The sequence below is a fragment of the Carassius auratus genome, chromosome 31 (genome assembly GCF_003368295.1).
Source record: "Carassius auratus strain Wakin chromosome 31, ASM336829v1, whole genome shotgun sequence".
NCBI lineage: Eukaryota > Metazoa > Chordata > Actinopteri > Cypriniformes > Cyprinidae > Carassius > Carassius auratus.
Window position 1 is genome coordinate 13,260,589 of NC_039273.1, and position 15,306 is coordinate 13,275,894.

At 36.9% G+C, this 15,306-nt stretch overlaps 1 protein-coding gene across 16 annotated transcripts in view; it reads right to left on the reverse strand.

Annotated features, from left to right (window-relative positions):
- Positions 1 to 15,306, reverse strand: part of LOC113050581 (disks large homolog 1-like) — a 111,314-nt gene that overhangs the window by 31,698 nt on the left and 64,310 nt on the right. For 10 of the 16 annotated variants that reach the window (XR_003276781.1, XR_003276780.1, XM_026213710.1 and 7 more), the window contains 4 exons: positions 3,843 to 3,941; positions 3,370 to 3,423; positions 1,007 to 1,057; positions 783 to 907 (listed from right to left, as the gene is read on the reverse strand). Coding sequence is in view for 14 of the 16 variants with exons in the window: in XM_026213710.1 (XP_026069495.1) it covers positions 783 to 907; positions 1,007 to 1,057; positions 3,370 to 3,423; positions 3,843 to 3,941 (329 nt within the window). In the remaining 2 variants the exon portion in view is untranslated. The remainder of the gene's footprint in view (positions 1 to 782; positions 908 to 1,006; positions 1,058 to 3,369; positions 3,424 to 3,842; positions 3,942 to 15,306) is intronic. The other 6 variants (XM_026213704.1, XM_026213702.1, XM_026213698.1 and 3 more) reach the window with 1 other exon arrangement.

Sequence of the window (15,306 nt, forward strand, 5' to 3'; positions counted from 1 at the left end):
TTACATGAGGAGGGGAATCATATTTACTGTCCACATGTTCATTAATTTATACTAATTCCAAACCTCGGTTAGGGAAGATTTTGAACTGGTTAATCATCAGGGTGAAGTCAGATTTATTTATAAAAACTGCACCATACTGCTACAATAAACATTAAACTTTAACAGTAGTGTTTAGATTGTGTTGGGTTAATTACATTTTTTGTATAATTTTATTCAGCAAAGATATGTGGAATTGTTTTAAAGTGACAGTAACGTCAAGTGACAGTAATGTTATAAGAAATGTTACAACATTACTGTTTTATTGTATTCTTGCAGCCTTGGTGAGTAAATCTTTTCCCAAACACTTCAGGAGATGTGCACTATTATTTTGTTCATATTGCATTTATGGGCAAAACCATTTTGAATTTCCATACTAGAGCAGAAATATACAGTAAGTGCAGAAGTTTTCTTCTTTCAGTGCAAAAAAGTGAGTGTGAGAGTCTGAAGGTTCTTGAGCATGAACAACAGGCATTCCCCGAGGGAACGCGCTCCTGTATGCTTGCTCCTGTGACTGTGAAGATTCTGTTGATGCATTTACAGTGCATTTTCAACATGTTTTCTGCTGAATTCAGCAGTCTACATGTGGCAAAAATAGGTTCAGCAGTCAAAAAAACTACCAACAACTACACTTCTCCCACTTCAGTCATACAATACTAACTTGTAACTTGTTAAAATGGGCTCAGAAATAAATATGTGCCCCGTATGTGTGTGATTTGAAACAGGCCTAATACTAATTTTCTGACCCGAGTCTGCCATCCTGTGCAGCAGCTCCTCCTGGGATGATCTTGGTGATAAAGATGCTTGGGTCCTCACCGATGTGGGGGTTATCGGTACCGCCTGCAATACTGAAACCCAGGCCCGAATTCCCCTGAAGAAAAAAAAAAATACATGTGAGAAGACAAAAAAGAGAAAATGTCAACCAAAGAAAAAAGCCAGACCTTTTTTGTCATTGTTGGAGCAATCTTACCCGTTCAAGTGTAATTTCCTCATACTCATAATCAGCTTCTGTTCCATTCACCTGAAAGTTTAACAAACAAATTTTGTAAATATGCAAAATAAATTTCCTGCTAGATTCACACTGCTAGTAATATATTATTTAAATGCACATATGTACTAACATAATACAGACACAAATTACACTGAAAAAAAAAATGTTGTTAGAACAAAAAATAAAAATAAAAATAAAAAATAAAACACCTAAAACAAGTAGTCAGTTCACTTTTTCGGCAACTAAAAGATAAGATTCCATCAAAACAGTGAAGAACACCGGCTCTAGCTGTCAACTAAACATGCAATGCAGTCCATTCTGGGTTCAACACAAGTTAAGCTGTACCCAGCAGCATTTGCTGCATAATGTTGATTACCACAGTAAATAATGAAAGTACACCAGGCTTTTAAAAGTAACCATTAACTTAAACATTATGCACGTTGGCACAAATTAGGGATAGATTTGCTTATTGGCCTTGTGTGCATAAAACTATTCAATCTTTCTACAAAGTCATGACCATATAACATACAGTAAACCTTGGTAACTTTCACATGATACAGGCAAGGATACCAGAGAGGAGTGTTTACAAGGAGCAAACAACATTCTGAGGTTTCATTTAAATGAGGCTAGATAGCTGTCCTATAATCAGAGTTTTATATGAAACCGTTAGAAACTGGACTAAATGCATGACATTAAAATGAATGAAAACAGGGCTGCACGATGAGACCGACACTCAGCATCATCAGCGTTTAGATGTTTGTGTGGTTCTGGAGGCTATGCTTTAAGCCTTTAAAATGACATTTAAAGACCTTAAATACTAAACGTCCTAAATGTTTAGCTCTCTCTTTCTGTAACTGCTGCTGAAAACATCTGTCTGTGATATTAACGGTGTTGAGTTGGGGTTTAAAGGGGGTGAGAGATGCGCAGCATTATACTCTAATCATGCCACCAGCTCCAGATCTTTGCACACCGAGTCCGAAATTTTCACATGTTTTGAAGTTTTTTTCATATTCACCATCATTTCCTATCAAAATGCATGCTATGAATGCGAAAAGGCATTTACAGGCTTTCAGCACTGCTAAACTGTATGCGGTTACTTTCATACTGGGTGTAGGGCTACAAACAACCAGCCACAGGAATCAGAGCCAATACAGGCATTTACACGATCAATATCGGACTACTACTACAGTCTATGTGTGAAGAGATAATGAACGATCAAAACAGTAATAGACCAGCGGATCTTAGTCAAATGGCATTTCATTCTCCAGCACTGATAATGTAGAGTATGAGGTTTATCAAGAGTTCCTCATGGTCATTTCTTTATAGACCATAGTTCTAGCTCATTCAGATAACTGAAGGATGACAGAAGTCGGCTCAGCATTTAGGATTATCGGACGTTACTGAGATTGAGAGGAGACTGGGATTGTATAAATGCCATGGGACCCTGATAAATGTCATTCACAGTTAAATCCCTAAAATAGAACAAGGAAAATTCATAATGTCTAAAATCCCATATACTGTAGAGGAACTTCAAATACAAAGTACTCCACAATGATCTTCTAAATGCAAAATAAATTAAACAAGGAGAGAGCATGTTTTCTTTGAAGATTCATTTTGGCAGGAGGATGGATGGATGGATAGATCTGTAAATATGTTCTAACCAGTTGGACTATAGTTTGGTATCTGACTGAAAGTGAAAAAACACTAAGAATGATTCCCAGCTATAATTTGCTCATTTTCTGACCCTATGATCAAATTAAATCCCACTCTCAGTGCCATTAAGCAGGACATCTTGTTTTTTGTGCATTTTTTCATCCTCATACTGAAGAAAAGGCAGCTAAAAGCATCCTCACAACAGTACACACACTACCATTCAAAAGATGTTTTTCTCTAAATCAAAAGAAATGAATACTTTTGTTCAGCAAATGCATTAAATTGGTTGAAAGTGACAGTAAACTATATTGTTACAAATATAACATTGTTACAAAAGATTCCCCATTTAAAAAAAATGCATATTAGAAGGATCACGTGACAATAAAAGCTGAAATAATATTTTGTAAATTGTACATTTTTATGTAGTAATATTTCTGCTTTTACTGTATTTTTGATCAAATAAATCCAGCCTTGGTGAGCATATGAGATTACTTTCAAAATCTAAAAATATTTTTACAGATGCCAAACTTTTGAATGATTGCATATTACAAAATACAACTAGGTGTGGTCAATTATTTGCATTTTATTTTTAACTATACATTATATATAACTGAACAGCATTCTTCAGTAATCTACCTCTTCGCAATGTGCAGTACATGAAGAAATACATAACTTTCATATGGACTTACATAGGGCGAGGTGTCAAGGCTTTCTGTGTTCACCACCACTGGTGCTGGGCTTGCCTGCAAAACATACATTCAGTTAAAACTTGACCTGAAACGAATCATGACCCATAATCGTGCACCTTGCTTCTTGTCCCTAACTTACTGAGAATGAAATGGCATGATAAACATTAAACTATTAAAACAATAATAAAGCATCACTTACTCTTGGCATGCTGATACAGTATTACTTTGGCATTTGTAAGAGATTAACAGCACAGCCTGTGTCCATACACAGCATAACAAACTGCAGAATATGCAATATAGTGACATAACAAACCAGCACAGACCTAATCCTTCTGCAACATGTATAACACGCTGCACTTGCACAATTGCTTTTGAGTTACAAGTGTGCATCAACGATATATAACGTGCCATTCTCTCAAGTCAAGAGGACCAACGCTGAGGTGGGTGGAGTGAAAACATGAGATAAAAAAAACCTGTGACGTGGGTGCAGGGATGGCAGTGGTCTCAGCTGGGACGGGTGAGATAGGGATCACAGGGATTATGGGAGCGGAGGGAGCAATGACATCTGCCTGCTAAACAATGACATTGGAGGTCAAAGGTCAGAGCAGATGAGACACAGCAGTAACGATTTTTCTCGAACTTTCCTAATTTAATTAGATATTGAACAAAATTAAGAACAGAGAGGAAGGGAATAACAAAAGATGAGGTAATAAAAACACAAAAACACAAAATAATCATATGACTGTATTGGTCCAATAATTTAAGACTAGACTCTGTAATTCCCTTTTATTAGCAAAGGTTCAATGAAAATGATTAATGTAAAGGGGGGAAAAAATGAAAAGTTAATGAAAAGACCTTATAAATAAGCTTTAAAAATAGTTGAAAAAGTATTATTCTATCATTATTCTGTCATTATTTACTCCATATGCTCCAATTCCGCATGTGTTTTTTTTCTTCTTCGGTGAAACAAAAAAGCAAAATTTTTAAGGATGGTGACTAATGATTAACCTTCTTTCATTCTCAAAAAAAAAAACCAATGCCTCTATGAACTGTTGTTCAAAATAACTTTATGAAAAACCTTCATAATTCCCCTTTTATGGTCCACAATCAAAAAATAAAAGCATACGGGGTTTGGAATGACATGGAAGTAAGTAAATAATGATTCATTTTGATTAATAATAAATTTTGGGGTGAAACACACACAAAAAATATATATACATATATCATTACACACACACACACACATATATATATATATTTGTATTTGGTAGTTTTAGAAACAGAGTGTTAAAAATGTAAATTGTGACAGAATCTCCATCAAGGTAAATGTCAGGATGTGTTCTCACATGAAGGACAAACCTTTCTTTAGACTTAAGTTAACTATGAAAAAAATTGCCATAGTGTTTTAAGATTAAACAGTGCTAAAAATGAAACTCAATTCCAGCAATCAACATCCTGTTGTGCAGAGCTGTGAATGATTCGTTTTTCATTTTAGCTGTCACGATGTCAATCAGTGCTCTGTAAGGTTTAGTGGGTTTGTCATTTTCTTTTCTGCAGGTTGAAAATGTCAGCCAGAGAGACTTCAGACTACACTGTGGCTACTTTTAGAAAATAAAACATAAGACACACTATAATATGCTAAAGTTAATAATTTCTCAAATCCATTTTACAAAACAATGATGTAAAACACAGAACAGTCAACAACAGTGACGCTTTTTTACAGTTTTGGTTACCCCACACACGACAAAATACATATATTACTCATTCATTTGTGGCCATGGGTTATTCATTTGTACCCTCATTTTAGTTACATTTTCGACATGTTGTATCAAATCTTTCCCTCCTTATAGGCCACAATTTTACTAAACTGAAGCTAATATTAATTATAACACAACAGTAATAGTAATATTAATTAAATCAAAAATAAACATTAATCTACAAACAAATTCTTAATTCTAGGTAACAATATAGTGTGTTTTTCACAAAGCATCTCATGTGCAGGTCTCCAGAACATAACAGAAGCATATTTCCCATTCATTTTCTTTACAGACATTTAAAAAACAATCCTCAATCAATAATTGTCATAACTGTAAGTCTTGAACCAAACTAACCAGCTGCAAAAAGAATTATAGAAAAGGCATTAGGCTACAGATACTAATTAGCCAACAGTCTGTTGGTTTTATGCTGACATTGGCTAGCTACATTGCCGGCTAGCTGTTAATGTTAGCTAGCATTACCTAGCCTCCGTTAACTTTCAAAACCTTTTGTTTTAAGAGTTCCATGATATTTCCATGGTCTAAACAACTCTGACAGCTTTTAAAATTGTGGCTAATCGTTTCAAAATTATGGCTAATCATTCATTCAGAAATGTAATTGTGATTGAGTGTAGCCTACATGATGTGCACTGCTGTGGGAGAGGATCTGACGCAAGCACATATCTATGGGAGTTCAGCAGATTCCAGCTCTACACGAGCAAAAGCAAATGTTACCATGCTGACAATGAGGAGACATCCGCCGAAACTGGCTCTCTACACAGGCCGTCTGTGTCAGCGTTCCCAAACAAAAGCGAACTGATCCACAGCCGCTTGTTCAAGCACCAACCACACAGCCAGAGGAGACGGATATTCAGTTACAACAGTCCAGTTCACTCAGTCAACAACAGACACATCACTGCAGCTACTCATTAGAAAGGGTTTCCATTTCACCCTCGGTCTTATGGCAGAGATATGAGACTATGGAACATACTACGGAGTTACATTTGAGTGGCAGCATAGAAGACATCACCAATTCAACCACACTGTTTTAAACTGACCAGTGTAACTTACATAAGAGTCCATTCACTGCCTGCCATTATGGCAGTGGTACAGTAGTCATGGCCTGTGATCTCAGAGTTAAAATTAGAATCAATCATTAGCATTGATCAGACAGACTGGTTTAGAGTTCAGTCTAAAGCTCCCACCAATATCTCAATATTCCTTTTCAAGTGTATTAAATATATTAAACACTTTCACTACTTAGCAAATCTGTCAATAATATGACCAAAATACCGCTTCTTAAAAAGTACTACAGTTTGGACTGTAAATTAAAAAATTATGCGGTTTGGCGGTTAAAAACAATTAAAAGCTTACACACACACACACACACCACACTGTGTTGGTTATATATTTCAAATATTTTTTTAAAGAAGTACCTTATGTTTAACACGACTGCATTTATTTGATAAAAACAAAGCAATTACAGTGATATTGTGATGATTTGGCTCAATAAATATTTCTTATTATGAACAATGTTGAAATACAGTTAATTTTCAGTTAATATCAGTGTGATATCTACAGATTTCTCCCACATTATATCTGCAAGGCCCAGGCAACCATAATGACAATGACCAAATCTTGAGAAACAACTATATAATCGTCTAACAATTCACACGTAACTTCCTCCCACAATGTCTTACCATCCCTCATCTCTTAAAAAGACTCAGTCACACATACCTTCTCCAGTGAAAATGTGCCCCATGAATTGGCAAGCCACAAGGCACTGGAAGAAGCTCTGACTTTAGCTGTGCTTTTGGTGGGGCTCTTTTTCACACTGTCCCTCAGGTTGGTGAACTTTCCTCTGCTCTTGGTGGAGACTGGGAGGGTGCAGGAGCTGTACTGCGGAACCCTTCGTGAGTCCAGGGAAGTCTGTTGGAAGTTGAGAAGGGCGGGCTGAGAGAGGTGAGGCGGTGGCGGCTGCTGCTGCTGGTGCAGGTGATGGTGGAAATGGTGATGGAATTGCGGTTGTTGCACCAACTCTCTTGGTGTTCGGGTCAGCGTACTGTGCACGTGTCCGACTCTCTGTTGCATTCTGGGATGGTTGCAGTTGGCCAACTCTAGCACCCCGGTCCGACTGTCCACGTAAGCACCACAGCAGTATTCATGGTTGTTGCAATAGGTGGTCATTGTTTTCCAAGCAGAGGGCAGACCAGTAGGAGAAATGATGGAGAATGCAGCATGAAGAGTGATGCGCTTATTTTACTGAGCAATCGGGAAGAAGAGAGGACACACCGTGGTTATAAATCTGGTCTTTTTCCCCGGCTCCACTCTTCTGCCAACCTCTCTCACTGTCTATCTCTCTTTCTGCCTCACTCGCTCTCATCCCCCCGCACTCGCTCGCCAAATAATGAGCTCCAATGGGCACTGCACATGACAGCACACAGTCTCTTCTGCAGGCATGAATAATCAATGCTCCATTCTTGATTTCAGCGTTGGTGTCCGGATGGTCTGCAAATCGCTCTTCAGTCAACAGCAGATTTGCACCTGATGTTTGAGATTCATGAGGCTTTTTGTAGTCTGATTCGCTTTTCAAAGCATTAACACGGGTCACAAAGTGAGAGGTCACAGCGGATAAACGCAATCGCTGTTAGATGCTTAGAATAAAGGCGGGCGAACGGGTTGGCGTGGTGTATCAGAGCATATGATAGTCGAGCGGAGCCTTGCTTTGACCTTATTTTACAACTACTTTCGACAGAACGTGCCAATAAACTTGCTGTAGGATATATTTGGTTTATATGAAAGGGTAATTGCTTGAAATCACAGTCAAACCATAAAAATATTGTTTAAATAGAGATTTTTTTCATTATAGAATATAAAATAAGACATTCATGCTTAATCCTACTTTCATTAGTAAAGTGATCCTACATGTCGTTATCACATGTTGGCCAATTAAATAAGCAGACGCTTTAGGACTTGAAGAGTGTGGGGACTACTTCTGCATTAGGATTGGACAGTTGTGAATGTACCGTTTCCTGTTGACTGCACCTTTTAATGTACCCTGTCCTGTTTCTTATGGGGCTGTGGGTAAGAAAGGGAGAGGAGGAGGAAAAGAGGCAGAGAAAGCAAAGCTTTTGCCTGAGGCTTTTTTAAAGTATGCCACCAAAACATACCCAACACACATTTTATATATATATATATATATATATATATATATATATTAGAATAAAACAAATCATGACTAACCACATTTTAGGGTTTTTTAAGTACAGAAAAAAGAATATGTGTGATAAAATTTGATACATATTTTGCGTGAATGATGTTCAGTGCAGAATATAAAGTATGTGCTACTTAATATATCTGTTTTTTTTCACTCACATTATCAGTTGTTGCTGATTTTATATTTTAAATCATTAATATTAATGATAATGCTAAATATTTAATAGGAGCACATTACTGGAGTTGATCAAGTGGCATTTGAGGCTTACTAATGGACGTTAGAAAATAAAATCTTGGGAGACCCTTATAAATAAAATAATACAAATCTAAAAAATAAAAAATAAAAAAATTATGTCAGCACAGTCTGGACAGTGGCCATATTGATTTGTCTTATATGAAATTCACAGACACACCTCCTGCTGTACAGCAGATGGCTCCACACACACAGACATGCCCAGGTTGGAAGAAAGCACATATTAACCATTCATATCAATGTGAAAATATTCAGTCCTCAGTGTGGCACCATATAGTCTGGCATAAGTGTCTTATTTAAAGTCCACTAATGCAAAAACCAATCTAAATCAAGTTAAAAGTAGAATGGAACAATATTAAAATTATGATACAGTTTATCATTTTTGTTATGGCAGACAATCACTGGTCTAAAAGTTTAAACAAGATTGATCTAAATAAGATAAATTTTGAATAAATGATAAAGCCTAAAAACACAAATTTAAAAACAAAAACGAAAATCATTTTAAATGCTACAAGTGCATTTAGGCATTTAGGCATTTTATCATAGTGTGCGGTATAAATAATGAATAATAATTTAGATTTTTGCTAAAAGTGTTATGAGATTAATTTTAATAATCTAAATGTGAAAAAGGGGAAAATGAGTATGCACAATTAAATATTTAATACAAATTAGGGCACAAAAATAGTTGTTCCACTTTCCAGGAAAATGAACCTACAAATGACTAGCAAAATTACTATAGAGATTCCTTAACGGACATTCACATGTACAACTGGACACAGAGTGCATTAAAAAGGGCACACAATTGCATGTCTAAACTAGTGGTCAACCGATATTGATCTTTGACAGCCGATGGTAATGCCGATATCTTGGAAAGCAGGTTCTATGGGTTCTTTTCTGCTAGTAGTAGTACATCTGTGTCAGTCAATGCAGTCTTGAGCTAGAAAGAGAATTGATTAGTTCATCTTTCGAGTCAAGTTTGAGTCATTCCTTCATCATGTAACAGCCCCATATGCTAAACCAATGCAGTCAAAAAAGTCAGGTGCAACCTTCAAAATAAAAGTCCCACCTCGAACACATCGGTCAAGCCAAAAAACCTGTGAGCCAATGCCAATATTTGAAAAATGCCAAATATCGGCCGATATATCGGCCTTGTCGATATATCGGTCGACCACTAGTATAAATGAGTAGAGATTGCCAAAATTGGATGTTATTGCTGTGTAGAAAACTCAAGCATTGATCTATAACACACAACAAGCCAAAGGCTAGACTTAGGCCAACAGCTTATGTTACAAGCTTGTATTTCACTCTGAACAGACTAATCAATAAAGGTTGTCCTCCTTCTGTCCTCTTTGCATTGAATGAACTCATTCACAAACTAGCCGGCACTAAAAGCTCAATGAAAACCAAAAGAACAGGGATTTGACTCCTTTCGCATATTTATGGCCAAAAAGTACAATATTTAATAGTAAATGGATACATTACACTTATTCCACAGGCTTCTAACTTATGGCACTCAAAAGAAGCCATTGAGACACATTCTCATTTGAGATCAAAGTTTTTATAATATGATGTAAAACCACTACAGAGCAGTAAATGAATCTCAACTTAGACACTATACTCTGCACATCAACATCATCTAAACAACGCTGTAAAGCAACCAATGTCATGGGTTTAGGACAAAGCAATCTGCCTGGCAGTCAAGGAAGTGTTCTGAAAATCCAAATTTAAATAGAAAACACTGGGAAGTCAGATAATTATTTATTCCCCTTAGATAGTTTTATATGGTTAAAACAGCTTTAAAAGGCTGGACCCCACTAGATAGTTTTAAAACATACTGTAGCTTTACTGAACTTTACATGATGAGTTGCTTGTATCTTAGGAAGCTACATTATCAAATCATCTTCCACTGGAATCTATGTGAATGGCAATAACTCTGCGCTTAAATGCCAGTAACCACAGATTCGCTATTATACAGTTGTACAGCACACTTAACACCAATCTGGTCAAGAGGTGCTGCCACTGCAAACGATCTACAACACATTGTTTGGATTAAAAGCACCAGCTTAATGACAAATTATCCATTAATGAGCACTCAAATCACTTCGCCCTCTGCAAAACCACCTCTAATGCGTACAAACTGCAGCCAGAGGATGTCAAAACAGGATCTGTATAGTCTTCAACAGGGAAGCAAAATGTTCATTCGTGTTGCCATGATTCATTGTGGAGAACGTCTCCTACACACACACAGCCCACAGATCTCTCTCCTCCACCTCCCCCGGCCAGCACGCACAAGAACGCTGCATCTCTTCAGCCTGAGAATTGCTCGACTCCCTGAAGAAGAAATTTTAATCTACTACAACCTTGCTGACGCCATAAATCACGCCAGGAAGGAGGATCCCTCTTTTGTCTCCGCTTAGCTAATAGGGTTAATGGGCAGGGTCAGGGAGGGTGACTTGGGGGCTATTATGATGTTGATTGATGAAGCGGCAAACGCCTCATCTGCTGTTTACCCAAGAGCAAGAGTTTCACCTGCAAATCATCCCTGATGAAAGAGACGCCGTCATACAAAGCTCTTTGTTCAACAGATATGAGAAATAAATAAACAACTGCTGCCACATGATAAAATGTCCTTGCTTGACGATCACTATGGCAACACCATGGCAACAGCTGAAGCTGCAGTGAGACCTGTGAGGCTATGCATGCTCACGGCAGCTCCACCGATCTTCAACTGCTGCTCTTAAATTAGCAAGTCATTTTGCAACCCATGCTGGGATTTTTATATTTATATTGTAAATCTTTTTCTCACAATATTGCATTGCAAAACTTTAGGTCATTGTATTCATATGTTTATATTCATATCATTTCCTACAGTTCAGTTATGAGAATACAACTATGATATTGTGATGCATCACAATGAGACCTATGCATGCATTTGTGGCTGGTGATACATATTAAGGTGTGTATGTCCAAAATATGGCAATGTTAATTTGTTACATAAATGAAAATGTAACTACATCAATTTATTTCCTTCCTAATTTCACCTGTGCCACACACACATTAAGTTATGCTGGTAAGTGAATGTGGAGGCTTAGCTGTGCTTGAGATCTTGGTGGGCGAATGATGGAAACCTGGCACATCATTGCAGCGATGCCTTTACCAGAAATAGATCAACAGAAACAGGTAGAACATGGACGTATTATACGGATGTGCCACGTCAACACAAATTGTTTGTGTATATACAGAATTTAGACGTGCAATTAATTAGAAAGTAATTTCATTTGACACTTTTTAACAAAGAAGCATTATGACCCAAGCAGGATTTCTAGGCTGTTAATGGAATAGGCAAATATGATACTGGCATTCTTAAATCATGCAGGATAACATGATCATCAGGTTTTACACCAATTTTTGAAGGTAATGTAATTTAAGTGCTGCTAACAGTAAAAGCAAAAAGAAAACGCACTAAATACTGAGACTTTTTTTACATTTTGCATTTTTATAACTTAAACTGTTATGTAAAATGAAATTTTAATTAAATTTACGCATTTGGCAGACGCTTTTATCCAAAGTGACTTACAGTGCATTCAGGCTAACATTTTTTACCTAGCATTTGTTTATAATATAATTAAATAAAGTAAAAAATATTAATTTAATTAAATAAATCCATTTGCAAAAGGGGACTCAGCCTATGGGATGGCATTGTACCCTCAAACCACATACAAAAAGGCCCAAGAGAAAGTAGCATTACTGAATCGCACTTTCTTTTTCATTGGCTGCTTCAAAACCTCTTCATATTTTATTAAATTATAATTAATCAGGCAGCCCAGAAGGGGAAGCACTGCAATTAAAACACATTACAACAGAATTACTATTGTCTTCAGATGCCATGCTCTTCCTGTCGCTCTAATTTTTTGTGGAAAAACCGATCCAACTGCTTTGCATTTTTTCCAGTTAAATCATTTTCCTTCTTCAGTATAAAATGATTTTCATGCTCAATAAATTATTTTTGATTCAAACCACAGATCTGCATGTATTTTGCTTTCTCATTAAATCGATCCATGACTTCAAATGGTCCATAAATCTAAAAGCCACTGGCTTCAAATTACTTCGGAGTCTTTGCAATAATTTCCCTCATTTTAAGATGGACGAAGCCAAAAAAATAAATAAAATTATGTTACACAGTATGTGCCATCTGGTACATTCAGATAAATATGGTTAACATTGATTGAAGGTGCCATATATCAGGCATATAGTGAGTTTCTTTTTTAAACAAAAGGTAGATTAATATGTCTAAGTTTCCAGAGAGACATAACTTAATTTAGCAGTCTAAACGTGTCCATCTCTGCAATACAATGCAAGGTGAAGCAAATAAAAATGGATTACATTATGCTAAAAGCACAGAAAATATCAGATTGATAAAATTCAGCTAAAGGTTTAAAGGGATAATTCACCCCAAAATTAAAATTCTGTCATTATTTATCCATCCTCCAAAACTGTGAGTGAGACTATTTCAACAGTGGAATAGAAACAGTGGATTTTTGAACAATATCCTGGACACTATAAGTAAGATATAAGTAAAGGAAAGTGAGGACTGGGGCATCCTAATATTATCATAAAATTGGTCAACATGCACTCATTACAACTCGCTGATTAAATGATCTGGTCACAGCGGTTAAGATTATCAATCAATAATGACTTTAATTTTGGTCTGTCTATCAGAAAATCCTATCATATGGCTTCAGAAGGATTGGGAATCGGAATCTAGCAAATGTTTTGCATCCTTTTTAAAGTCTTAAAGCTCCCCATTCACTATAACAAGCATGCACGGGTGTCCATTACAATACTCAAAATGACCACAGAAGAACCACAGAAGGGTCTGGAAAGACATGAGTGTGATTAAACAATGATAACTGGATTAGTACACTCCTAATAAGTTTTCAGTGTTGATAATGCCTGTAAATTCAGCAATGATCTAGTGAGTTGCATTGGGTTGCATCACAAATTCGTGGTCTTCCCTATGCATACATTATTGCTTTGCTCTTATATCACTTCATATCCAATCTTTGCAGTGTGCCAGACTCAGTAAGGCAAGAATTAATTACACTTGGACAGAAATAATAATATTTGAATGTCTGCAGATGACCCAACTAAAACTACACATAATCACACTTTACAGTTCTGTGTCCTGCTCATGGGTGGCTTCTAACTGTTACCCAACACATAAATCCTAAATTGTGAGCTGAAAGTTTAAACCGTTCCCTATATTTCCAAACTCTACTTTTACTATATCCCAATTAAATAACAAACTGTGTTATGTTGGTACCCTTGGCATTAGGCCTGTCACGATAACATATTTTGCTGGACGATAAATTGTCCAAGAAATTATCGCGATAAAAGATAATATTGTCGTTCTTAGACCAGTTTCAACGAATATAATGAAAATGGCATAATAATGCATACAGCTTTTCAAAGATCAATAAACTTTGATTTTATTTTATGGCAGATTCAGAGCAAGAAATACCAACATATTGACTTTGTTTGGCTTAAAATTAATCAATCTTGTACGTTATATTATGTTTATATGCCAGTTAGGGATGCTCATATTGACCGTTTAACCGTTAACCTAAAGTAAACATTTTGACCAATGAAGGGGCCGTTCACATATCGTGTCTTTTGGGCGCTCAAGTTCGTTATTTCAAATGCGGTATGCACGCTCATAATAGAAGCGAAGCTGTCGCAACGCGCACGCATGCGGTGCGACGCTCTCGTTTTTGCACCGCATCTAGTTAAAAACATCTCAGCTGTTCAGAATGAAGCAAACGCAACAGGTCATGTGACAAGAGTTTTTTACTTTTCTTCGTAAATAAATCTTGTAGTAGAGTTACAGCAAGGGTTTTTCTGTGGTGGAAATCCATTACTGAAATGTCCTTGTTGTAACCGAGATCGCAGCTGATGGATGCTTAGCAACGACAGATGCCTCAGGAGCGCAACTGCCCGAGCGCTTTGGAAAGAATGAGAAAAACTACACGCGCATGTGCGTGTGTGTGTGTGTGTGCGTAAAGTCACTGGGCACGTTGACACGCGCAACCACACGCCTACAGACATGTTTAGCTGACCAAGCCACATGAAGCAAGCAAAATGTTGGCCAATTTCGAAGGGGCAACGAAATAACTTGCAAAATATTCTACGCGGTATTAAAATAAAGCAGTAGTGCAAGTACAACACTGTATTACTTGCGACGCAAACATCCACAAGCAAATGAAAGGCGCTTCCCAAAGCTGTTCACTCTAGTGAGACATTATCTCTTTATTTCCGGGACATCTGTGCTATCAGAGAGGTAATTTTCTACCGTGGGCTGTCCACAGGCTGCGCTCCAGACTAACCCCAAATCATGACATGTTAATTTTTTTTAATAAAAATTTAAAAAAGAAATTATCGCGGCCGAAAAAATTAGAGAGCTAATTTTTTTTTATTGTGTGATTCATTGATTTATCGACTATCGCGACAGGCCTACTTGGCATTTTAAAAACATTCATAAAAGAAAGATGAAGTTATCACAGTGTGGTAACAGGGTCAATGGCAAGAATAAAAGACCTGCCTGTAAAGCATTTGTGGCAGCTTCTATTTGTCCTGCTTTCATTCCAGGGCATGACCCCCCCTTGCCACAATGAGCAACCGCCTTCCTGATGGACTGCTTTTTTTTTGGTCTGCTCT